We start from the raw sequence: 24,971 nt of genomic DNA, 5'->3' as shown, positions 1-24,971 counted from the left end.
TCAAGGAGGAGTTTGAGGTGTTCAGTTATTCCCACCATAAGAAGTCACGGACTTTTCTCTGCTGTATTTTCACATAGGACACCTTTGGGTTTTAGGGGTTTTTTGTTTTGTTTTGTTTTTTTCTCTGGTAATAGCTTTATTGAGGTACAATTCACATATCATACAATTCATCCATTTAAAGTGTACAATTCAGTGGTTTTTAGTATTTTCACAAAGTTATACAGCCATTACATTACCACAATCAATTTTAGAACATTTTCATCACCTCAAAAAGAAACCCTGTACCCTTTATCACCTACCAATTCCCCTAATCAGTGCTAAGCAACCATTAATCTACTTTCTGTCTCATGAATGCTTATTCATGACATTTTCATATAAGTGGAATCATTTAATCCATGATCTTTTGTCTGTAGCTTCTTTCACTTGGCATGTTTTTTAAGGTTCATCCATGTTGGAGCATCTATCCATCTTTGATTCCCTGTGTGGCCAAATAAGATTACATTGTGTGGATATACTGCATTTTGTTTATACATTCATTATGGACATTTGGGTTGTTTTCACCTTTTGGCTGTTATGAATAATGCTGCTAAGAACATTCACGTTCGAGATTTTCTGTGGATATATCTTTTCAATTCTTTGGGGAGCGGAAATCACTGGGTCAGATGGTAACCGGATGTTTAACTTTTTGAAGAACTGCCAGACTTTTCCAAAATGGCTCTACCACTTCACATTCTCACCAGCAGTGCATAAGGTTTCCGATGTCTCCACATCCTTGTCAGCACTTGCAATTACCTGACTTTTTTATTATAGCCACCCTAGTTTGTGTGCAGTGGAATTTCTTTGTGGTTTTGTCATTTGCATTTCTCTAATGACTAATGATGTTGATCATCTTTTCATGCGCTTATTGGCCTTTTGTATATCTTCTTTGAATAAATGTCTGTTTGGATCCTCTTTACATTTTTAATTGGATTATCAGTCTTTTTTTTTTAATTTATTTAATTTATTTTTTTAATTTTCGGCTGTGTTGGGTCTCCGTTGCTGCGCGCAGGCTTTCTCTAGTTGCGGCGAGCGAGGGCTACTCTTCATTGTGGTGCGTGGGCTTCTCATTGCGGTGGCTTCTCTTGTTGCGGAGCATGGGCTCTAGGTGTGCGGGCTTCAGTAGTTGTGGCTCTTGGGCTGTAGAGCGCAGGCTCAGTAGTTGTGGCGCACGGGCTTAGTTGCTCTGCAGTATGTGGGATCTTCCTGGACCAGGGCTTGAACCCGTGTTGCCTGCATTGGCAGGCAGATTCTTAACCACTGTACCACCAGGGAAACCATATCTATCTTTTTATTGTTGAGTTATGAGTTTTTTTTTTTAATATTCTAGATACAAGTACTTTATAACGTATATGATTTACAAGTATTTTCTCCCATTTTCTGGATTGTCTTTTTACTTTCTTGATAGTGTCCTTTGAAGCACAAAAGTTTTTAATTTTTATGAAGTCCAATTTATTTTTTATTTTATTGCTTGTGCTTTTGGTGTCATATCTAAGAATCCATTGCCAAATCCAAAGTCATGCAGATTTAACTCTTTCCTCTTCTAAGAGTTTTATAGTTTTAGCTCTTACATTTAGGCCTTTGATCCATTTTAAGTTAAAATTTTTAAAAGGTGTAAGGTAGGGGCTCAACTTTATTTTATTTTATTTTTTGCATGTGGCTATCCAGTTGTCTCAGCAACATTTCTTGAAAAGACTTTTTTTTCTCCTTATCAAAAATCAGTTGACCATAGATGTATGGGTTCATTTTTGGACTGAATTCTATTCCATAGATCTATATGTCTCTTCTTATGCTAGTACCACAGTGTCTTGATTACTGTTGTTTTGTAGTAAGTTTTGAAATTGGGATGTGTGAGTCCTACACCTTTGTTTTTTTTTTCTTCAAGATTATTTCGGCTATTCTGAGACCCTTGCAATTCCATATGAATTTTAGGATTATCTTATCATTTTCTACAAAGAAGCCAGTCGGGATTCTGATAGGGATGTGTTGATTCTGTGGGTCAGTTTGGGGAGTGTTGCCATGGATCTCCTGATCCATGAACAGGGGATGTTTTTCCATTTATTTAGAGCTTCTTTAATTTTTTAAACATGTTTTATAGTTTTAAGAATATAAGATTTATATACTTATACTTCATTTGTTAAATCTGTTCCTAATTATGTTATTATTTTTGCTGTTATTGCACATGGAATTCTTTCCTTAATTTCATTTTTGGATTGTACTCCTGTGTATTTTTAATGCTCAGGCTTTATCTGTGCTTTATTCCCCAAACTCTAGTTGAGCACCCCATATATCTCTAGATTTTTTTTTTAATTGGTCTAAATTATTTTTTAAATTAATTAATGTTTTAAAATTGAAGTATAGTTGATTTACAGTGTTGTGTTAATTACTGCTGTAGAGCAAAGTGATTCAGATATATATACACATACACACACACACACACAGAGTAGGACCTTGTTGTTTATCTATTCTATATATAATAGCTTGCATCTGCTAACCCAGCCTTCCACTCCATCCCTCCCCCCAACCTCCTCCTCCTTGGCAACCACCAGTCTGTTCTCTATGTCCACGATTCTGTTTCTGTTTCATAAATAGGTTCATTTGTGTCATATTTTAGATGTCACGTATGTGATATCATATGGTGTTTATCTTTCTCTGACTTCACTTAGCGTGATAATCTCTAGTTGTATCCATGTTGCTGCAAAGCTGGAATTTTTCCAGTCTCCGGGGAATTCAGGGATGAACAATGACACTGGAATGTGAGTTCCTTGAGGCAGAGACTGGTTTCCTGGTTCCCTGCAGTCAACTCACCAATCTGACCTCATGCCCTTGGCTTTGTTTCAGGGTTTCCTGGAGGATACCTGCCTCTTTTATGGACATTACACCATGGATGGGGTGAAATTTCAGAACTTCATCTATGATCTGCCTCTGGCTTATGTGTTAAGCACAGTTGCCTACCTGGCCCTGAGCCTTCTTTGGATAGTGAAAAGGTAAAGTTTATCTTGTCATTGTGTTCTCTTTGAATTATTCTTAATGGCTGGAGTCTCGTGGAGGTCTGTGGACTCCGAGAGCCATTGCCCAAAGGATGAGCAGAGTGCAGGGCTGAGCTTTGCGGGAAAAGGTTTGTGAGTGTGTTGGAGGCTGTGGACACCTGGAGGATGGAGGCAGCATTTGGGAGCTGGAGTAGCAGCCCAGAGTCTTCAGTCAATCATCAGTGAACACATTTGCCAGTACCATTCTGCCGACCTTATCTTTGTTTTTTTTAAAAAAGCCTATCAAGCCTAAGTCTTTTTTTTTTTTAATTTATTATTATTTATTTATTTATTTATATTTGGCTGCGTTGGGTCTTTGTTGCTGTGCGGGCTTTCTCTAGTTGTGGTGAGCAGGGGCTACTCTTCGTTGTGGTGCACGGGCTTCCCATTGCAGTGGCTTCTCCTGTTGCGGAGCACAGACTCTAGGCGTGCAGGCTTCAGTAGTTGTGGCACATGGGCTTCAGTAGTTGTGGCTCGCGGACTCTAGAGCACAGGCTCAGTAGTTGTGACACATGGGCCCAGCTGCTCCGCGGCATGTGGGATCTTCCCGGACCAGGGCTCGAACCTGTGTCCCCTGCATTGGCAGGCGAATTCTTAACCACTGCGCCACCAGGGAAGTCCCACCAACCTTATCTTTGATCTGGTATATATGCTAACCAGGTCTCTACTGCGTTGCAAGTGGCAGAAACCCAACTCTGACTAACTGGGCTAAAGGGGAATCGAGTAGCTGAGAGAACCAAGGAAGGGAGGAAACTCCAAATTACAGGAAGGACAAGGATATAGGAATGGATTCAAAACAACCCAAAGCAAGGGCTCCTGCATCTCTGATTCTTCTGGTGGCAGCTTCCTTATGTGTACTCCCAGGGTCACAGGCTCAGAAATCCTTTGAAGACTTGCTGGCTCTGCTTCATTCAGGTACCCAATCCTGACCCTTCAGTTGTGGCCAGTGGGTTAGGGTCATATGCGAACATGACATTTCACATGGTAGACAGGCATTTTTTTTTTTTTTTTTTTTGGTAGACAGGCATTTTAGTGGGAGGTGCCAATTCCCAAGAAAAGTGAGGAATATTAATTACTTTTAATTACTTTAACAAACAACTATCTCCAAAAGTACAATGGCCCAACACGATAGAAGTTGTATATGTTTCTCCCATGAAGTTCTTAGTGGGCCACAGGTTAGTGTGGAAGACTCCTTCTCAGTCCTGCTGGGACTCAAGTTGACTGAAGCTCAGCCATCATCAGCATGTGGCTTTAAGATGTTCCTCTTGAGGGCTGGAAGGGAAAACAACCTTGGAGGAGTATCACGTGGTGAGTGGTTCTGGGCTCAGCCTGAGAGTGATGAACGTCACTCGCATTCCATCAGCTATAGCTTAGTCACATGACCACGGCTCACCGAAAGGGAGGCTGGGAAATGTTGTCCTTGGCTGGCAGCCACTTCCCAGCACTAGCGCTACACTATGAAAGGAGAACAACCCATTCCTGATGGACGGCTTACTGTCTCTGCCCCAAGGGGAATGCTTGGATGGGCACCTCTCTTACCCACTTCACTGCGCCTGTGAGAGCCGGGCAGTGCTATAAGCCATGGGGCTGTGAAGCTCCTTATCACAGGTGTAGAAGAGACCAGGGTTTTGGTGTCTGAGTTTGTCCTCCATGGAGACCAGGGTTCACCACCACAGAGAAAACCCCAGAGCCCTCTGGGCACTCGTATCCTGAGTCAGAATCTATGAGATGAAAATGAACTGGTGTGTGTCCATCCCCCACAGAAACGGGCAGCATACTGACAAGAGGAGCAGTGGCTCATTTTGAGGGCCGAGAGATGCTTGGTAAAGAAATGTTGGTTGACTGGGGTTCTGGCTTTGCTGTTGTGTGCTCATGGCAAGGGTAGATCCACGTTTTATGGACCGGCAATGTAGACGGTATGGAGGGGCCCTCTGTAAGACTAAGAACATGAAAGTATCTCTTGTAAATGATAAAAAATCAAAACAAGACCGTATGAACACATTGCTAGAGGCGCTCCTGGGGCCTTGGAAGGGGCCCTGAAGAAGCTGCTTTATCAGCTGAACAGTGAAGCCACCTCCGGGTCTTGCTCGAGCTCCTGCGCCTCCGGGCCTTGACTGCTTCGTGGGGAAGCCTGCAGGGAGGGTGGCTGTGAAGTAATGGGGAGCGGCCTACCCAGGGAGGAACAAGTGCTACAGGGTGGCAAAGAGGGTGGACTTAGGGGTCAAGAGACCAAGGTTCAAATGTGGCTTCACCTCGCTGAACCTCATTTTCTTTGTCTGTGAAATGCACACACCTAGAAGGGTTGTTGGGAGGATTAACTGAAACAAGGCAGGTGAAGAACTTAGTACTGGGCCTGGCACTTAGACGTTTATTAAATTAAAATCATCATCGTCATCATCATCGTCGTCGTCATCGTCGTACTAGCCCCAGTTCTGCCACTAGCTCCTTGGATCTAGGGAAATACTTTTTCCCTTCTCTAGATCTTAGCTTTCCCACCTGTAAAATGGAGGTTTGGTCTAAATCAGACCATTCAATTGGGGTGGGACCTCAGAATCACCATGGAGCTTTATAAATAGCATATTTCTGGACCACCCCCCCCCATGAGACCTACTGAATTAAAAATCTCAGGATATGAAATCACCCTGCAATCACTCTGGGAGTCTGCATTTTGGAAAAGCACCCCAGCTGGTTCTGACATAAATTCTTTGCTGTGAACCTTTGGCAGAACAACTGATTGCTATAATTCCTTTCATTTCTATTGTCTTCACAACTCAGTAGCAAATCCTAAAAATACCCTGGTTTGTCTACAGAGTGTGTGGCATTTGACGTTTTTATGTCAAGTGCCAGAGTGCATTTTTTTCCAGGAAAGCATTTGAATGAGTAATGATTATGAACTTGTGCAACAGAGTTGCATCTGACCAAAACAGGTGCTCGCTAAATATTTGGTTATTTTACTATTTAAGTCATTTATTCATGCATTTATCCATCAGTTGGATAGTGGCCATATTTATATCCAGGCATTCCGTATATAAAGGTGGGAAGACAGCCAGGGTACCTGCCCTCAAGGAGTTTAAAATTTAGTCAAGGTAAGAGGCTACAAGCAGTAAACACATAAATGAGATGATTGGAGGTTAGGTTATTGCTGTGAAGGAAATTAAAGAGACTGACTTGAAGTAGGAGTCACAACTTTAGATGGGATGGTGGGGAATCTGTGGAGGGGATATTTGAGTGAAAACTGAGGGATAAGAAGGAGGCAGCCATGGGAAGAGGAGAGGGCAGAGGGAACTGCAAGTGCAAAGGCCCTGAGGCTGGAGGAGAGGTTTGTGTGTTTATGGATAGGAAAAAAGCCTTTGTCATTACAGCAGAGTGGCCCTATGGGAGGAAAGATGGTGCCATGCAGGGTCATGCAGGACCTCTAGGGTGTGTTAAAAGAGTTTGGATTTTATTCCAGCTGCGAAAGAAGCCATTGAATGTATGAAAGGAAGTGATTTTCAACACTGAGATGCCTGGTTAGCTGCCACATATTTAGAACAATCCAAAACTTGACCAAGCATGTCAAAATGGGTGGAAGATGCAGCTATGTGTAACTTTTTAATTTTAGACAAAGCATATCCATGGGCCTGTATTTTGTTGTTCTTATAAGAGCGATAAACGTGTTTTGGGGTCAGGTCGGTGGAAGGGTTCAAAAGTAATCTGATCCGGAGCGAGGAGCACTTCCAGAGTTACTGCAACAAGATCTTTGCGGGCTGGGACTTCTGCATCACCAACCGCGGCATGGCGGACCTGAGGCACAGCAGCCTGCGCTACGAGCTCCGAGTGAGTGCCACTCAGTTTTCTCTTGGCGGGAGGCGGGGTTACAGCTTGCAAAGGAGCTGGTGGGGGCCAGGCTGTCCCCAGTGCTTAGCTGCGTAGCCCTATGTAGTTTTCAAGAGCTTTTTGCAGAGAACCACTTCCTGGGGTTGATCACCTTAGCCCCAAGCATGAAGCTGGTGAACTGGGGCTGGGAAAAGAGGTGGTATCTTCCCTTCTCCCCCATCACCTTGTACTATTTTTTGTTTTTGTTTTTGTTTTAATTTAGAAAACGTATTTTAATCCTAGTTGAAGAAAACTGTTATTCTTTTTTTTTTTAAATTTTACTGGGGTATAGTTGATTTACTATACTGTGTTAGTGTCAGGTGTGTGGCAAAGTGATTCAGTTATACATATACACATATTCATTCTTTTTTAGATTCTTTTCTCATACAGGTTATCACAGAATATTGAGTAGAGTTCCCTGTCCTATACAGTAGGTCCTTGTTGGTTTGTACTGTTATTTTTCTGCTTGATGAGAACCTGTCATAAACATCTCTTAAACCAGGAGAAATAGGACTAAGAATGCTATGATAATAAGGTGGAATGGAGAGAATATGCAAAAGCGGAATTTCCAAATTAATCAGGAGAAAAGGAGTAACAAATAGCATCTTGATCAAACCTGCCCAAAAAAGGAGGAGGAGACAGTGATATCAAAAGCTTAATGAAGTGAGATGGAAGGAATCAAATGAAGTGTATTATTTGTTTAAAGAAATAACATATAGGTAATGTCCTGAATAGGTTATAATTCTGTTTTCACATTTATTGTGGAGTCTAATTTCAATCTTAAATAGAAGGTCTGCCTTCATTTAGGCCTTTAGGAGACATGGAAACTGGTTGGGCTTGGTCCAGGAGGGTATCCTGGGGGAGATGAATATTTAGGAAACTTTAAAGATCAAGAGGGAGAGTATGACGGTGAGTCACAGTTTCCACCCCTAAATATCCCTTCATCCCAGTGCTCACTAATAAGCTTTCTTTTGTTCTTAGGCAGATCTGGAGGAAGAAAGAATACGGCAGAAAATAGCAGAAAGGACCTCAGAAGAAACGATACGGATTTACTCTTTGAGACTGTTTTTGAACTGTATCGTGCTGGCCGTTTTAGCGGCATGCTTTTATGCAATCTATAGAGCGACTATATTCTCTCAAGAACACATGAAAAAAGTAAGTGCTCCGTGAAAGTCAATTTAACTTTTAGTCCCATTGGACGTTATGTATGCTATGTGTATTGCAAACCTCTCAGGTAGATACTATCATCATTCTGCTTTACATAGGGGGTTATAAGTTTGGCTGATATGACAGAGAACCTAAAATCAGAGTGACTAGTTTCCACTTTCAATAGCAAAAAAAACCATCCAAAATAGAGTGTTTGGGGTACCTCCTCCTCCTGGAGTTTACAATGTTCAAATCCAGGCTGGACTGCCTGGATTTAATCCCCAACTGCACAACTTACTAGCTGGGGCCTCAGTTTACCTAAAATAACAATGGTTTTAAAAATCCAAGTTGGGGACTTCCCTGGCAGTCCAGTGGTTGAGATTCCATGCTTCCACTGCAGAGGGCACGGATTCAATCCCTGGTTGGGGAATTAAGATCCCGCGTCCCACAGCACAGCCAAAACAAATTAAAAAAGAAAAGAAAGAAAGAAAAATCCAGGTTGGTCTAGTGGCTCTGCTTCATGAAATCAATCATCAGGGGCCCAGGTTCCTTCCATCTTGTAGCTCTGCCATCCTTATAATGTGGTCTTCTTCTGTATGGCACCGGGTAGCTCACCACATTCACATTCTAGCCAATGGGAAGGAAGTGAAGGAGATGAGGAGAGCACACCCCTTCCCTTCAAGGGCAGGACCTGGAGGTTGCACTTAACACTTCCTCTTATATCCCTTTGGCCAGAATTTAGTCAGAGAGCCATTTACCTAGGAAGACAGTCAAATTACCTAGGAAATTTAGTTTTATCTTAGATAGCCATATATGTGACTAAGTAGTCTATTATTATGAAAGAAGGAGAGAATGGCTGTTCCAAGTCAATTAGTTCAGCCTTGAAAATGCTTTAAATTGCCCGTTGATACAGAATACATGGATTTTTTATATTTCACCTTAATAAATCCAGTAGAGCTCAGTTTTCTTCTAGTATGGTACTAGATCATGGTTCCTCTGTTTGAACACCCAAGGAAGGAGATGGCTTAGTTTTAGGTGCCATGTTGAACGAAACAAATGTTTTGTTTTGTTTGCTAAACATGTTTGGGTTTTTTTTCTCCCTTACAGTTTTAATGAAATATAATTGACATACAACACTGTATAAGTTTAAGGTGTTCAGCATATGACTTGACATACATATAGTTGAGTTCTTTTAAGGTCAGTTCATTTGTGATGCAAATTATTCTACTCCTGACCAGTTTTGTTATCTTCATAGGAAATTGACAAGATGGTTTTTGGAGAGAACCTCTTGATATTGTACCTGCCTTCTATTGTGATCACGCTGGCCAATTTTATCACCCCAATAATCTTTGCCAAGATCATCCACTATGAGGATTATTCCCCAGGCTTTGAGATCCGGCTGACAATCCTTAGGTAATGCCTAGACGTGCCAAGCAAGTCACAACTTGTCCCCTCCCCTGCCCACGGCAGACATTGCTAATCCACTGTGGTACCTTTCCCTGCTGAGCCAAGAATCCTCCTCAGCCTTCAGACAGCCCCCATGAATGAATCAGAGTTTGCACATGCAGGGAAATCTTTTTGACTTGAGTGTCTATATTTTTTTCATGTATTAGCACATCGACAGCTGAGGGCGTAGGGTGGGGCCCTTGGAAGAAATGTTGCTCTGAAGATGTTAGAAAGACAAGTGTATACAAGCAGGAGAGTGAGGAAGTGAGAGAGAGAAGGGAAGGCACCTTATAAAGGGTATGTTATTTGGCAAGTTGCAACTGGGGCTCAGTCCTATGGGACAACTCTGGGAGTTTGCGTGGAAAATATCTTAGACTTTTCCTATGCAGGAGTGTTTGTCCTCCAACAAGTATTTGTCCTCCCCTGCCTAAGGGTGGCTGGCTCCCAGGGGCATTAACTCTCTCACACTTCTACCCCGCTAGGCCCATGCATGGCCTTGGGAGGAGAGTTACAGTAGGAACTTGCAGTAGGAACCTGAGACTGTTGCTGGAGTGAGTGCTGAGAAAAATGTGGCCCAGTCACCGACTGTGTGTGCTACCATTGACTCTTTTTTTTTTTGGTTGACAGTTTATTAAATACACTACATTTGTACCTTATCCTGTAGTTTTTTAAATCATTCACACATGGACTTAGTAAAAATGTACTTTATAGAAAACCATCTGCAAAACTAAAATAAAAATAAAAATGCACATTTTGCCCACATCTTAGACAAACTGCTGAAAATGTTAGGCATTATTTTATTGAAGGTGATCATGAAACATGAGGTGGCTTGAGTTTATTAAATCTGACACCAGACCATGACTTCTGTAGTGTTAATGTTGAAATGTGGATGCAAAAATGTCTATTAACTAAACGGTTTAATCTAACAGTGTTTGAGAAACAGGACAAAATAAAGTATTATTTTTCCTTTACAGACACTTCTCTAAATCCATTTTCTGTACACTTGTTTCCTCCCATTCATAGAATTAGCTGTGCAGATTGATGAGGCAAAAAAAGTTCCTTAAAAAAAACAAACAAACTAGATCCTATTTACAAAACATGCAAAGGGAGAATTTTAAGTAGGTGTTACGGCAAAACTATATACAGTCAAGTGACAGAATATACCTTTACTTCTGCAAATATGTCTTTCCCTACCTCCTTTCTGGGAGAAATACATTTTCAGGGCGTGGACTGCAAAACGGCATACAACGCAAAGACAGAAACAAAGACGTTTGCAAATTCTTTATATTTCCAGCTGTTGAGACAGTATTTTTGAGAGTTGAGGTTACCTCTAGTGGCGAAACCAGAGCCAGCTGTTAGGCAGCCAGAATGCTACAGAAATTGAATACGTGACCATTTCTCTTTTAGCACGTTCTTTGTTCTCCTCTTTCAGAAGTTGTAGACGTCTATTTAGTTTGATTATCTTTCATCTTAATGAAGCTGCGTCTACAACCGTCATGTCATCTGAGGTTCCTTCAGTCGTTGTATCTGTATTTGAAATGCCATACATGGAGTCAGTGCTGACCAGCTGTCCATTTTGGCAAACAGCATTTTCACTCATAGAGCGCTCTCATTTTAGCCTGCCAACTGCATGGATTTCTTCATTTTGAAGGGTTGGAGGAGGTCTTTCTAAATCCAGAAAATCTAGTGGTCTTTCACTTAGCGTAAGCACACGAGGTGGTGTTTTTAGTGCCAGAGGTTTGAAGGGAGTTGACTGTATAAGGTCAAGATCTGCTGGACTTGAAAATGGAATGTCTTCATTATTTCCTGCTACAACAATTCTCTCTGGAACCTGCATAATCACACTAACATTTGAAACTCCTTCTTGGAATCCTTGTTCCAGGTCAGCATTTGGTGGCGCTACCTTTAATTTTTCCGAGACCCTCATTCTCTGACTAATAATACCTTCGGTGTGTTCCATTTCATACTGAGCTCGACTGATTTCCGCCGTCTCAGCAGCAGTGGGAGAAGGAAATGCTACCCCACTCACTAAATGTGTACCGACTACTGCTTGCTTTTTGGCATTATCTGCTTCTGTGCTTCGTATTAAACCCTTTCACTTGCTTCAATATGCACGTGCTGGATTTAGAGCCACGTTTGCCCCCCTGGGCCCGCTGGAGGGTCCCCGGCGAGGACCGCTGCCCGCCGGCTCCCGGGGCGCTCGGGTGGGCGCCGTCAGAGGCCGTGGACCAAGCTCATGGAGGCGCGTGAGCAAATCACCGGCCTGAGAGGCCCGCAGCGGGCTACCACTGACTCTTTATAATTTGTTGTAATGTCTCTTCTCATACTAAACAAATATTCAGTTTCCTAAAAAAATAAAATAAAAAATAAAGAAATGGCAGGTGTAAAGCTGGGCCCAGGGAGTTAACACACATGAGTTAAGGAGGACCAGGTGGGGACTTTGTGATCCTGGAATGTTTTCTGTCTGCTTCTCAAAAGCCTCAGATGGCATTTGCATCTTTGTTTAAACAAATCTTTTTATTTTGGAAATTTTCAAACAAGACAGTATAATGAACCCCCATGTGTGCCCATCACTTAGTTTCAACTATTTACCAACGTTTCGCTAGTCTTGTTTCATGCGGTCCCCCCCAACTCTGCTGGATTATTTTCAGCACATCTCAGGCAACATGTCATTTCACCTGTAAACAGTTCAGTATATCTCTAAGTGACAAGAACTTTTCTTTTTAAACAAAATCGTCATCACACCTCACAGAATTAAGTCAGTCCCCTGATGGAGTTGCAGAGGGCTTTCTATGGTTGGTTTATTCAAACCAAGATCCAAAGAAAGGCCGCATGCTGTGTTGGGTTGTTATGCCTCTTAAGTCCCCTTTATTCTTTCAAGAATTCCCCCATTGTATTATGCTATTGATTTGTGGGAGAAGCTGAGGTAGCTGAGGAAGCTGAAGTAGAATGTTCTCTACTTTGGATTTAGTCCGTTGTTTCCTCATGGTGTCTTTTGTTTTCCTGTATCCCTCCGCAAATGTAGATTCAGACTTTTTATTAGATTCCATTTCAGTTTTTAGTTATGGAAACCTCTTCGGTGGTGCTAGGTACTCACATCCGCCCCGAGGGAGGCACAGCATGTCAGGTGGATGGTGTGGGTTTGCTCCCCTACCCACACACTTTTTAATGTTTCTGTATCGTTTATTTTTTTTATTACAAACCAAACAATAGATGAAGCATCTTTTTTTTTTTTAAACAAAGTTGGTTATTTTTAATCATTCTTAAGAGATGTTCAGAGGTGGTCATTACAGAGCTGGTACTGGAATCCCACTGTCTCAGGATTTAGGCTCCTTCCGTTCTCTGTTAAATTATCCCCAGGGGCCATGAAGTTTTTTTTTGTTTTTTGGTTTTTTTTCACACACACACACTGTATTTTATTTTCACAAGAGATAAATAGACTGACACCAAGCGTTGTAAATGGATGACCACAACAAAAGCAACAATGATTGCAATTACCAAACACGAAACACACTCATACTATGTCATAATATTGACATTCAGTCCAGTAATCCTCCACTGTAACAGCTCCTTTACTTTGCAGTGAAAATTGATTTGTATATTCTTTGCCTCTGAGTCCTTGTGGGATTTTTTTTTTTTTAATTCAAACAGAAAGTCACAAAAATTATAATCATCCTCATCAGTTAAAAAAAACATGAGCCCTCTGCCCTCCTCTCTTGAATCCATTTTCCCCCAGCAGCCCTCATCTGCATGGTTCCTGTTGTCCCTGCCAACATTCACACGTTTTGTTTTCTTTTAAAAATAGGATTGTATCTACGTGAAACTCTGCAGTGTATTTTTTTTCACTTCTCAATATATCAGCCATCTCTCAAAGCTGATACTTACAAGATTCAATTAGTTCTTTCCAGGAATTGTTCTCAGCGTGGCTACGTCATCATGGATTCAGGAGTTCCCAGCTTTCTGATCTGTTTTTTTTTCTCTGCCATTTAAAAAATATTGTGGTGAAATACATATAACATGAAATCTACCATCTTAGTCACTTTTAAGTGCACAGTTCAGTGGCGTTAAGTACGTGCTCCGTGTTGTGCCACCATTGCCACTGTTTGGTTCCGGAACTCGCTCATCATCCCAAACAGAAACTCTGTGCCCATTTGTGGGTTTGCTGTTAAGAAAGGCAGCTTCTCTGCACCCCAGCCCTGTTCCAAGGGGCCCGCCTGCCCTGAGCCCTCCTCTACCCATCCTCCCTCCTACCCTCTTCCCTGCAGGTGTGTCTTTATGCGGCTGGCCACCATCTGTGTGTTGGTGTTCACTCTGGGCTCCGAGATTACATCCTGCGATAACTACTCGTGTGAGCTCTGCGGCTACAACCAGAAACTCTACCCGGTGAGGCCGCGGGGATGGGCGTCCTGCTCGGCGGGTCGTTTGGGGGTAGCAGCATTAGGGTCGAGAGAACAGCCCCTGAAGCCAAGGGTCTGAATCCCAGTTGATCCTCATTCCTGCTGTGTAGCAGAGTCTGGCACACCAGGCACTTCTAATTCTAAGGGCTTGAAAACCACAGTCTGTGCTGGAGCTCAGAGGAGCATCGGCTGATGCCTTCCAGAGGCAGCAGGATCGGGGGCTGGGAATGGCATTGGGAGAACCTGGCTTTTTCTGCTCCAAGTCAGGCTCATTTCTCTCTGGGTTTCAGTGCTGGGAGACCCAAGTTGGGCAGGAAATGTACAAGCTGATGATCTTTGACCTCATCATCATCTTGGCTGTGACACTCTTTGTGGATTTTCCTAGAAAGTAAGTGTGAGGGGTACCCCTCTTATCTCCCCCTACCCCCTCACCCTTTCCCTCATCCCCACCACAGGTTCCCATCACAGCTGCTCTTCACAAAGTGCTGGATGATTCCGCATCCTGGGAACCACTGACAGCCATTGGTGACTTTGAAAAAGCTCCAGGCCATCACCTCCCCCTGGTCCATGATGTGCCCCATTGAAAGGCAGCACGAAGCAGAAATGGTGCTGCTTTCCGCGGGGCTGCCGTGGGGTGACATCTTGCCACCCCCTCTGGGCTGCAGTGGATACCACATTTCCTAGTCTGGGTTCAAGACCCAGCACTGCCGCTTCCTAGTCATGTGACTGAGGGCAAGTTATTTAAGCTCTGTGCCTGTTTTCCTACCTGTGAAATGGGAATAGTAGCAGTGCCCACCTCATAGCACTGTTGTGAGGATTAAATGACAAAATGCAGATAAAAGTACTAAGAACACTCCATGCCACAGAACTCAACAAAACATTAACTGTCACCATCAGGATTATCATTACTTTGCTGTCATTAAAAAAAAAAAAAATTATTCTCAGCATCTCCTTGAGCCTTAAGTGAAACCCTGTTCACTTAATCACTTTTTTACCCACATGTACAAATTCTCCTGGTACATGCCAGAAGTCCAGTAAGCCCTTAAAAGTAAACATTAAAAAAGAAACTGTCCTTTTAAAAAATTACACAAATATGATGTGAATATGTGCGTATTAAAGTTTTTTAATATTTAAACTTAAATAAATACAGAAATCCGGAGAATAGTGAGAGTTGTCTTTTGTTACCTTACCCCTACTTCCCAATCCCACCCCACTCCATGGAGGTGACCATTGTTAACACTTTGGGGTAGATCCAGCAGTTCTTAACAATAAAAACACACATTTGCATAAATACATGTGTAAGTAAACTCACAGTCTTGCTTGAAGTGTTCTTTTTTACCCCGCAAGTGGGATCATGGTACATCTACATGGGTCCACAACTTGCTTTTTCTCCCCCATACGAACAAACTACCATGAACAACTTTCCCTGTCAAGGCATGTGGATTTTCCTCTCTTGTTTTAAGGACTGTATGCTATTCCACTGTACCCATGGCTTCTGATTTGTCGATGCAGCCCCTACTGATGGGCATTAGGTTGTTTCCAGTATTTTTGCTAATATGTGGTAGTGCTACAGTGAACAACTATGTGTGTTTATCTCAGGCCCCTGGTCCTAGGGTTTTTGTAGAAAGCTTCTAGGATTCCAGGGAGTAGCATGCAAGGTGGTAGGGTCCTCATAAGCCATTTTGTGTGTGGATGCACAATAGCTCAATACTTTTTGGATTGAGTGGCAAACTAGAGCACAGAGACTGCCCGTGTCACTGTCAACTACAACGCAGTGAGGTAGGCTGTACTATAATCCCCTCACATTCCAGATGAGAAAAATGAGCCTTATCTAACGTGATTTGGCTGATAAAGTGTAGATCTGAGACTCGGACCCTGGTGTTAATGATTCCAGAGTTCACTATATTCTGCATCTTCTAGACATATGACTAACCAGTTTCCATGAGAAGTTATGTGTGGAAACAGCCCTAATTTTGTGGATGTGGTTCTGTGGCCTTGGCAGACACTGTAGTCCTGGTGGTAAATGGTCCTGTTTGTTTCCAGGTTCCTGGTGACCTACTGTTCCTCTTGGAAGCTGTTTCGGTGCTGGGGACAGCAGGAGTTTGCTATCCCTGATAATGTTCTAGGGATCGTTTATGGGCAAACCATTTGCTGGATAGGAGCCTTCTTCTCACCCCTTCTTCCTGCAGTTGCAACGTTGAAGTTCATTATCATCTTCTACGTGAAGGAGGTAAGGAGAGGTGGGGTTGAGGGGTCAGTAACCGAGACCATCCTTGACCTTGCAAGACATTCGGCACACATATGCTTGGAGCCCACCCACATCCCATCAGATGTATCAAAACTGCATCCCTTATTTGATACATATTTTTATTCTGGAAAAAAGACTGAATGGATTTTCACATTTTTATCATTTTGAGAGTTTTGTTAAGAATGATTTTGCTCCTGTGATTTAAATGTTTTTTGTATGTAACTGAGAGTTGCGTTGCAATTGATCTATCAGTTGACGGTGGTTCATTTTGGTGATGTTTAACAAAAGGTTTATTAACTAAAGTTTTGTAGTTTCCTGTTTGGATTTTGGAGCTGGTGCATTTATTTTCAGTTCTCAATTATTTGTGTAGCTCCTCAAACAGCTCACAGGCCCTAGGCATTGTACCTGAACTAAGTGCTTAATGGGTGAAGTAGCTCTATAGCGGACTAACTTATCTGGGCTTGTTAACCAAACATTTTCTTTATTGTAGAGGCAATATATGCTCACTGTTAAACATTTAAACAATACAGATATGTATTCCATCCCTTCTTCCAGAGGTAGCCTCTGTTAATAACCCCCGACATTATTGATCACCTATTATGCCAAGCCCTGAGGATTCATAAATGGAAGTAATAATAGTAGTAATAATAATGACAACGATAATAACAGATGATAACAATACTGTGTATCTCCGCTCTGCTGAACACTTTACATAGATTATCATGTAACGCTTACACATACCCTTTGAAGTAGACAAAGCTAGTAACCATATTTTATAAATTAGGAAGCTGAAGTTTAGTGAGGTTAAGTAACTGGTCCAAGCTCACACAGCTTATAAATGACTCCTGGGATTTGAACCCAGGTTTACCTCACTCCAGAGCCTAAGCTCTTAATCCAGTAGGCAGGGCCTTGAATTGGGTCGTACTTTCTACCTGGGTGTTTTGGCCTTTGAAGAATGTTCTGATGCTTTCATTTGGAAACTTAAATTGGCTGAAGTCACCAAAGGAGACATGGATGCAAGAAAGCTCAGAGGAACTTGTTCTTCTTCCAGAAAATATGTTAAGCAGTGGTTTCCTAACGTGTAGCCCAGTAAAGACAGTGTAGGGGTAATGGAATGGGTCACAGGCACTGGACTGAGTTCTGACACCCCAGTCTGACTGGCCACCTGCCCCCAGACACCCTAACAGGACACCAAGTGTCCCTGGTGCTCAGTGTCCTCGGCTCACAAGATGTTCCAGCTGCTGCAGTCACAGGAGCTTGGTGCCCCTTCCCGAGGCTGTAGCTTTCTAGAACATTAAGGAGGAATTGGATGCCTGTTACTGTACCCCTCTCCCCGCCCTCACCTGATTTCTCCTTCAAGTCTTTTTTCTCTCAATGGAAATATTTATTTTTAATATATAGGAAAAATACATATGCTTGTAAAATTCAAGCAAATATCTCCTGTTTTGGTGTATATATATTTAGTACATATTTAAACCCCTGTAGAGAATAAATACTTTTCGAATTCTTTCAGATCATCACATTGTACGCTCTTAAGTATCTTACCATTTTATTTGTCAATTATACCTCAATAAAGCTAAAAAAAGAAAGAAATTTACAGTAAAATGTTAAAAAAAAAAAAACAAGATCATACAGTACAGAGTTTTGGAATCTACCCTTTTCATTTCACAGTGCCGTGTAAGATATAAAGCTTTTCTGAGGGCTATGTGGTTTTCCATTGTGTCGATGCACTTTAACCTTTAAGGAACCCCTTAGGTAGCTACTTAGGTTGCTTTCAGTTATTTCCTGTTATTAACAACTGTAGCAGTAAATATCCATATACTTATTTTTTGACCCATTTTTAAAATTTTGGTCTATACTGCTGACTACTCTAGAAAGATTATACCGATTTACATTCTATAATACATGACTGTGCTCATTTATCCTCGAGGAAGCTGTGCTCTTAATTTTTCCTCTTTCTTCCTCTCCCCTTAGATAAGTCTTCTTTATACCTGCAGACCCTCTCCGAGGCAGTTCAGAGCATCTAATTCTAATTTCTTCTTCCTTTTGGTGTTGCTGATTGGGCTGTGCTTGGCAATAATACCTCTGACAATCAGCATGACACGGTAAATATGACTTTTTCTTCTAGAACATTCCCTCCTTGACATGTCCGTCTTTTATGTTGAAGGCTACATTGCATTCTTTATTAGCTTTCCTCACAGTGCTCCACCCGCAGAGGTCAGTAAGTCACTCCTGGCTCCGCCAGGCCCACCTTTGTTTCGGAATCTCCCTCTGGATGCTGGAATATCTTGGGTCACTTCTGAACTTGGGCTTGCAGGGTTCTCACTGTGTTTGAGAGTGTCGGTTGCCTCTATTCTACCCAGATCCCTTTTCCTAGTATCTCTCTTCTAGTCTCCTTTGGGATTGTTTCTTTGTTTCTGATTATGAAGATAATACATGGTCATTGAGAAGACTTGGAGTGTCTTCTATTGCCAAGCAGTGTGCTAGCTGCTAGGGGTATAAAGACAATCAGACATGGCACAAGGAATGTAGTGTCTAGTGTGGAATTTGGAGAGAGCAGAAATGCTCAGTCCTGAGGACGGGAAGTTGAGGGTTCAAATCCCAGCAATGCCACTCCCTAGTGTTCTAACCATTTATACCAGAGGCTGGAAAGAGAGTAAGTGATTTAGGTTTTCTGGGCCATATGGTTTCTATAGCAACTATTCAGCTCAACTGTTTATGTATCATCTATGTTGCAGCCGTAGATGATATATAAACTAACAGGCATGACTGTGTTCCAGTAAAACTTCATTTATAAAAATTAGGCTTAGGACTTCCCTGGTGGCGCAGTGGACAAGACTCTGCGCTCCCTGGGCCTGGGGGCCCAGGTGCAATCCCCTGGTCAGGGAACTAGATCCCACATGCATGCCTCAGCTAAGGAGCCCACATGTGGCAACAAAGACCGGGTGCAACTAAATGAATATCAAAAAAAAAAAAAAAAAAAAATAGGCTGTGGGCCAGATTTGGCCTGTGGGCTATAGTTTGCCAACCCTGGACTTACAGTCTCATGGAATTCCATTTCTTCATCTTTATTTTATTTTATCTTATTTTTTTCCATTTCTTAATCTTTAAATGAAAAGTCTAGAACTTTGAATTCCTCTCTCAGGTTTTATTATTTTTTAAACTAAATTGAGTCTATATATTTTTATTGTAATAATAGTATGTTACATATATTGAAAAATTCAAGCAGTACAGAAAAGGGTATAAATTAAAGAGAAAATATTGCTCCTCGTTCTCAGCTCTTAGTCCTACTCTAAGAGGTAACCACTGTTAACATTTTATGAACCCTTCCAGAAATTTATTACGAAAAATGTATTTTTAATGCATATGGAATAATACTGTTTGGCAGCTTAATTTTTTTTTTCACTTTATATTGTGCCCTTTTCCAGGCCAACACATAGAGAGCTCTCATTCTTTTAAAGTTAATTTTTAGCTTTGATTTTTTTAGTAAGAAATGCATTCACATGGAACAGAACTCAAAAAGTATAAAAGAGTATATGGTGGAAATTCATTCTCCAATTCTATTTCCTAACTACTTAGTTTCTGTCTAAGACAGTCATATCTGTATGTGTCTGTCTCTCTCTCAGTGGTTCTTTATTCTATTGTATGAATGGATCATAAATTGTTCATCCATTTCCTTAAACAACATTTAGGTTGTTTCCAGGAATCTATTTTTATCCCTAAAATAGAGCTGCAGTGGAAAATTTCCTACACAGAACTTTATGATAAGAATGTAGGCAATTCATGTAAGCCTTAATTTAGTTTTTTCCATTGTAATTTTATTTTTCCCTACTTTTTATTTTGAAAAATTTTAAATCTATAGAAAAGTTGAAAAAAGCAACAACGAAAACTTATATACCCTTTACCTGGCTGTGCCAACTGTTAACATTCTGCTACGTTTGTTTTCTCTCTATACATACGTTTTTTGTGTGCGTAATGATGAACCATTTGAAATTAAGTTGTAGGCATCATGACATTTCATTCCTAAATACTTGAACGTGCAGTTCCTAAAAATAAGGACATTCTCCCTTCTGTATATCTGCAGTAACATTATCACACCTAAGAAAATTAATGCCAATATCATATTCCTGCCATTTTCAAATTTCTCCAGTCCCAAGATAGTCTTTTATAGCTTTATTTTTTAAATGAAGATCTTTCAAGTTTTACTCATTACTTTCGGTTTTGATGTCCCCTTAGTCTTTGATTCTTCCAACAGTTTCCTCACCACTAAATTAAGAGACTGAAGGGCAGAGTCCCCACATTCTGGAGTTGTCTGATTGCTTTCTCACAGTGTCATTTAACTTGACCTTCTTCTTTTTTTAATTTCTGGTGCTCAATTTATTGTTGTTCTAAAATATCACCAGAGTAGCTATCTTCAAGTAACAGGTTCTTTTTTCTTTTTGAAGTATAGTTGATTTACAATGTTGTGTTAGTTTCAGGTGTACAGCAAAGTGATTCAGCCATATATATATGGCTTTTTCTTTTTCACATTCTTTTCCCTTTTAGGTTATTATAAAATATTGAGTATAGTTCCCTGTGCTATACAGTAGGTCCTTGTTGGTTACCTGTTTTACATATAGTAGTGTGTATCCCAAACTCCTAATTTATCCCTACCCCCCGGCCTTCCTCTTTGGTAACCATAAGTTAGTTTTCTATGTCTGTGGGTCTATTTCTGTTGTGTAAATAAGTTCATTTGTATCTTCTTTTAGATTCCACATATAAGCAATATCATATGATATTTGTGTTTCTCTGTCTGGCTTACTTCACTTAGTATGATAATCTCTAGGTCCATCCATGTTGCTGCAAATGGCATTATTTCATTCTTTTTTATGGCTGAGTAATATTCCATTGTTTTTGTTTGTGTGTGTGTGTGTGTGTGTGCGCACACACACACACATCTTCCTATCCATTCATCTGTTGATGTATACTTAGATTGCTTCCATGTCCTGGCTACTGTAAATAGTACTGCTATGAACATGGGTGTGCATGTATCTTTTTGAATTAGAGTTTTCTCCAGGTATATGCCCAGGAGTGGGATTGCAGGATCATATGGTAACTCTTATTTTTAAACTTGACCTTCTGTCCTGAATTTCCTATAAATTGGAAGTCAGGTCTAGAGACTTGATGAGATTTCAGGGTAAGCATTTTTGACCGGAATATTCCAGAAGGTCCATGAGGTCAGGTGGATCCTTGTGGGCCACTGTTAACAAAGCTTTGTGGATACGCAGAGGAGGGACGCTCAGCCTGTGCTGCAGGCCTGGCCCTGAGCCCCGTGCTCTGTATCCTGGTAGCATCCCTTCCTCCAAAGCCTGTGGACCCTTCACCAACTTCAACACCACCTGGGAGGTGGTCCCCAAGATGGTGAGCACCTTCCCCAGCTCGCTGCAGTCTCTGGTCCATGGCATCACGTCGGAAGCCTTCGCAGTGCCTTTCTTCATGATCATCTGGTGAGTGAGAACCACCTGGATTCTGCGGGTATTTTCCACTGTGGCTGGTGGGCTCCTCTCCGCTGGAAAATGGAGCTCACCCGCAACTCTTGATTTGGTACCAAACCTCTCCGAGCCGCACTTTCCCATCTCTGAGATGTCAAAATAATACCAATAGTAATTATTTCAGAGGGTCACTGAGCAGGTTCAGGGAGATCCCACTTGTAATGGGGATCTGTACTTAGCCAGAAGCCTGACTTATAAAATATAACCCAATAAATGTTGCCTATTATTATATTACTGATTATTCACAAAATTAGTTGCTCTTTGGAAAAGGAACTGATAACTGGGCTGAGAGAAGAGCACCAGACTAGAAGCATGCACTTGAACCCTGGCTCTACCACTTACAAGCTGTGTGGCCTCAGGTCATCACATACCCTCTCTGAACCTCGATTTCCTCACCTGGAAAATGGGAATAAGAATGGCACATACCTCGTAGGGCTGTGAGAAGAAGGACACATGGTGAAGTGCTTAGCAGAGGACCTGGCCTTTAATGAAGGCTCGGTAAATGACACGTGTTGGGTGCAGGGGCGACGAGGGTTTTTGTGCAGTGATTCATTTTGAGTGTAATTCTAATCACAAATATCTGTTGAGGACTTACTTTGTACTAGGCATTGTTCTAATTATAGCCCATTCTCATTATTCATAAATTCCATATTTTTTTTCTGTATTGCAAATGTGCTTACTAGCTAAAATATCTTTGTAACCCAAAAATCAGTACTAATGGTGGTTTTTTTGGTGATTATTTGTAGACATGCGTAGAGTAGCAAAAAATTTGAGTTGCCTGATGCACAATGTCTCAGTGCATTTGGGCTGCTATCGTGAAATATCATAGACTGGGTGGCTAAACAACAGAAATTTATTTCTTACGGTTCTGGAGGCTGGAAGTCCAAGATCAAAGTGCCAGCATGGTCGGGTGAAGATCCTCTTCAGGCTTACAGACTTCTTGTATTCTCATATGGCAGAAGGGACTAGGGTGCTCTCTGGAGTCCCTTTTATAAGGGCACTAATCCCATTTGTGAGGGCTCCTCATGACCTCATCACCTCCCAAAGGCCCCACCTTCTAATACCATCACCTTGGGATTAGGATTTTGCAAGATATGAATTTGAGGGGGACACAAATATTCAAACCATAGCTCAGACTGTAACTTAAGTGTCCTTTTTGTGATCCATTTAGTGCGATGTTTCTTGCATTTTGTGCTTTTGGTTGGTGATTTCACTGTTCACGCGTAGAGCTTAAGTGCCGTCCAGGGTTCCTAAGTGCAAGAAGGCTGGGATGGGTTTTATGAAGAAAATATGTGTGTTAGATAAGCTTCATTCAGGCACATGTCATGGTGCTGTTGGCTGTGAGTTCAGTGATATTAAATAAGGTGTCTTGAAACAGAAACAGGGTTATGTATTAATAACCTTCTCTCTCAAGAAACATAAAACACAGTATTGATCAGTTGACAAAAATGTTGTGACCAGGGGCATAAAAGAACCTATTCTGTATTTCCCCTCGGGGTACTGGTTCAGTGTTCCTGGAGACTATAGAACAGAAGAGAACTACCACAAATCACTGGAATTGATTGTAGCTTACATGTATTAACTCATGCAATCATCACAATTATCCTACGATATAGATATTCTTAGAGGAAAACCCCACCATAATGCAAGAAAGGGGTTAAAACATTCATTTGTTAAAGGCAGGATACCTTTGATATTAATAAAATGATGTGGGGTTGCAGCCAGTTAGCCTGGAATTGCAAGGATCCCAGAGTCCAGCGGTTCCATCCTAATCGATTCACCCCAGCTGTGGTTTGGCTGGCACCATCTGGTGGTGGTTACCTGATCTGGCTTCCACATCTTTGGGGGTCATTCTTGTCCTTGGCCATGAGGACTTCCAGAAGAGAAGACTGACATCACCGATTCCAGTGGCCCTCAGCCCTCTCTGGGGAGACTGGACAGGCAACCACCTCCCCTGCCCAGAAAACAGGAACCAATTGCCAGTTGCTTTTATTCCAAATTGTATTATCTTAGGCTTGTTATCACTGGATTTTCCTCTATTATCCCCATTTTACAGATGAGGAAACTGAGGCCAGGGAGGTTCCACAATGATCATCCACAGCCAGTTCTTTCTGTGCTGAGCTGACCTTCTGGCCTGTCTCCTCCTCTCTCCCCTCTCCTGTGTGTGCCAGGGGAGCATCAGCAACTTTTAATATTAACTCTAGAAAGCAAGGCAGGAATCAGTCTCTGCTGCCACTGCCAAATAAAACCTCTCTGGCTGTTTCTTTTTTTTTTTTCTTTTCTTTTTATTGGAGTATAGTTGATTTACAATGTTGTGTTAGTTTCAGATGTATACCTCTGGTTGTTTCTGATGCCCTCCGCTTGGGAGACATGAGGGTTTTCTTTCTTTTTTTCTAACAAAAGTAAAACTGTTCCAGGCAAAGTGTGTCGGGTTTGTTTTCCAGTGGCCTTCAGTTGGTACAGACTCCCTAGTGACCTCTTGCCTTTCGTTGCAGTCTCGTTATGTTCTACTTCATCGCCCTAGCAGGAGCGCACCAGCGGGTGGTCGTCCAGCTCCGAGAGCAGCTGTCCCTGGTAAGGAAGCACCAGTCCCAGGGGCAAGGCTGGGACATTTACCCAAGACACTGAAAGGAATGGAGAGCTTCTCCCAGGGAGAGGGTGGGATTTCCCATCACCAGTCCCCCAGAACCCTGCCTTCAGGCTCGGCCTCCTCCAGCTGCATTCATTCCCTGACTCATCCATTCCCTCAACATTTGTATCCTCATACTGTGCTGGGATACACAGGTGAAGAAGAGAGACAAGGCTGCTTAGTAGTTAAAGAAAAAAGATAAATTCCAATTGCGATAACTGCTGTGAAGATGATACAGAGAGGTAGAGTGGCGGGTGGACCGTCTGCTGCTGAGATGGTGGCCACGGAAGGCCTCTTTGGAGGCGGCGATGGTGGAGCTGAGACTCGAATGATGAGAAGGAGCCAATTATGGGAGGTCTTGGGCATGAGAGTAACAGGCAGAGGGTACATCGAGGAGTGAGCCGGGCACTCCCGGGCCCAGGGGGAAGGGTGGTGTGGCCGGAGGGTGCAGGATGATGGGGAGAGGCAAGGCGATGCTAGAATCACAGCATAGCTGGGGTCCCAGCATCACCTGACGGCTCTGGTGGGAAGTTTGGGTTTAATTCTGAGTGTGATGGGAAGCCATTGGAGGGTGGTAAGTAAAAGTCTGATGTTCATTTTTAAACGAACATTTTTACAAGGCCGCTTTGTGGACCAGGGGCTGGGGAGGGAGGA

The 24,971-nt window shown here is 42.0% G+C and overlaps 1 protein-coding gene and 1 pseudogene across 8 annotated transcripts in view; one reads left to right on the top strand and one right to left on the bottom strand.

Moving 5' to 3' along the window:
* Positions 1-24,971, top strand: part of TMC7 (transmembrane channel like 7) — a 53,281-nt gene that overhangs the window by 26,105 nt on the left and 2,205 nt on the right. For 5 of the 8 annotated variants that reach the window (XM_036826480.1, XM_036826479.1, XM_036826481.1 and 2 more), the window contains 10 exons: positions 2,878-3,023; positions 6,734-6,881; positions 7,902-8,075; positions 9,322-9,479; positions 13,778-13,895; positions 14,200-14,297; positions 15,953-16,139; positions 18,132-18,262; positions 21,488-21,643; positions 24,184-24,262. In XM_036826480.1, coding sequence (XP_036682375.1) covers positions 2,878-3,023; positions 6,734-6,881; positions 7,902-8,075; positions 9,322-9,479; positions 13,778-13,895; positions 14,200-14,297; positions 15,953-16,139; positions 18,132-18,262; positions 21,488-21,643; positions 24,184-24,262 — 1,395 coding nt within the window. Of the gene's footprint in view, positions 1-2,877; positions 3,024-4,060; positions 4,374-6,733; positions 6,882-7,901; positions 8,076-9,321; positions 9,480-13,777; positions 13,896-14,199; positions 14,298-14,364; positions 15,006-15,952; positions 16,140-18,131; positions 18,263-21,487; positions 21,644-24,183; positions 24,263-24,971 lie in introns of those variants that run through there. The other 3 variants (XM_036826486.1, XR_005016547.1, XM_036826482.1) reach the window with 3 other exon arrangements.
* On the bottom strand, positions 10,843-11,767 carry LOC118880914 (annotated as a pseudogene).

Source organism: Balaenoptera musculus, chromosome 15 (genome assembly GCF_009873245.2).
Source record: "Balaenoptera musculus isolate JJ_BM4_2016_0621 chromosome 15, mBalMus1.pri.v3, whole genome shotgun sequence".
Lineage (NCBI taxonomy): Eukaryota > Metazoa > Chordata > Mammalia > Artiodactyla > Balaenopteridae > Balaenoptera > Balaenoptera musculus.
Note: the sequence above shows the minus strand (reverse complement) of the source record. Positions and strands in the feature narration are given on the sequence as shown.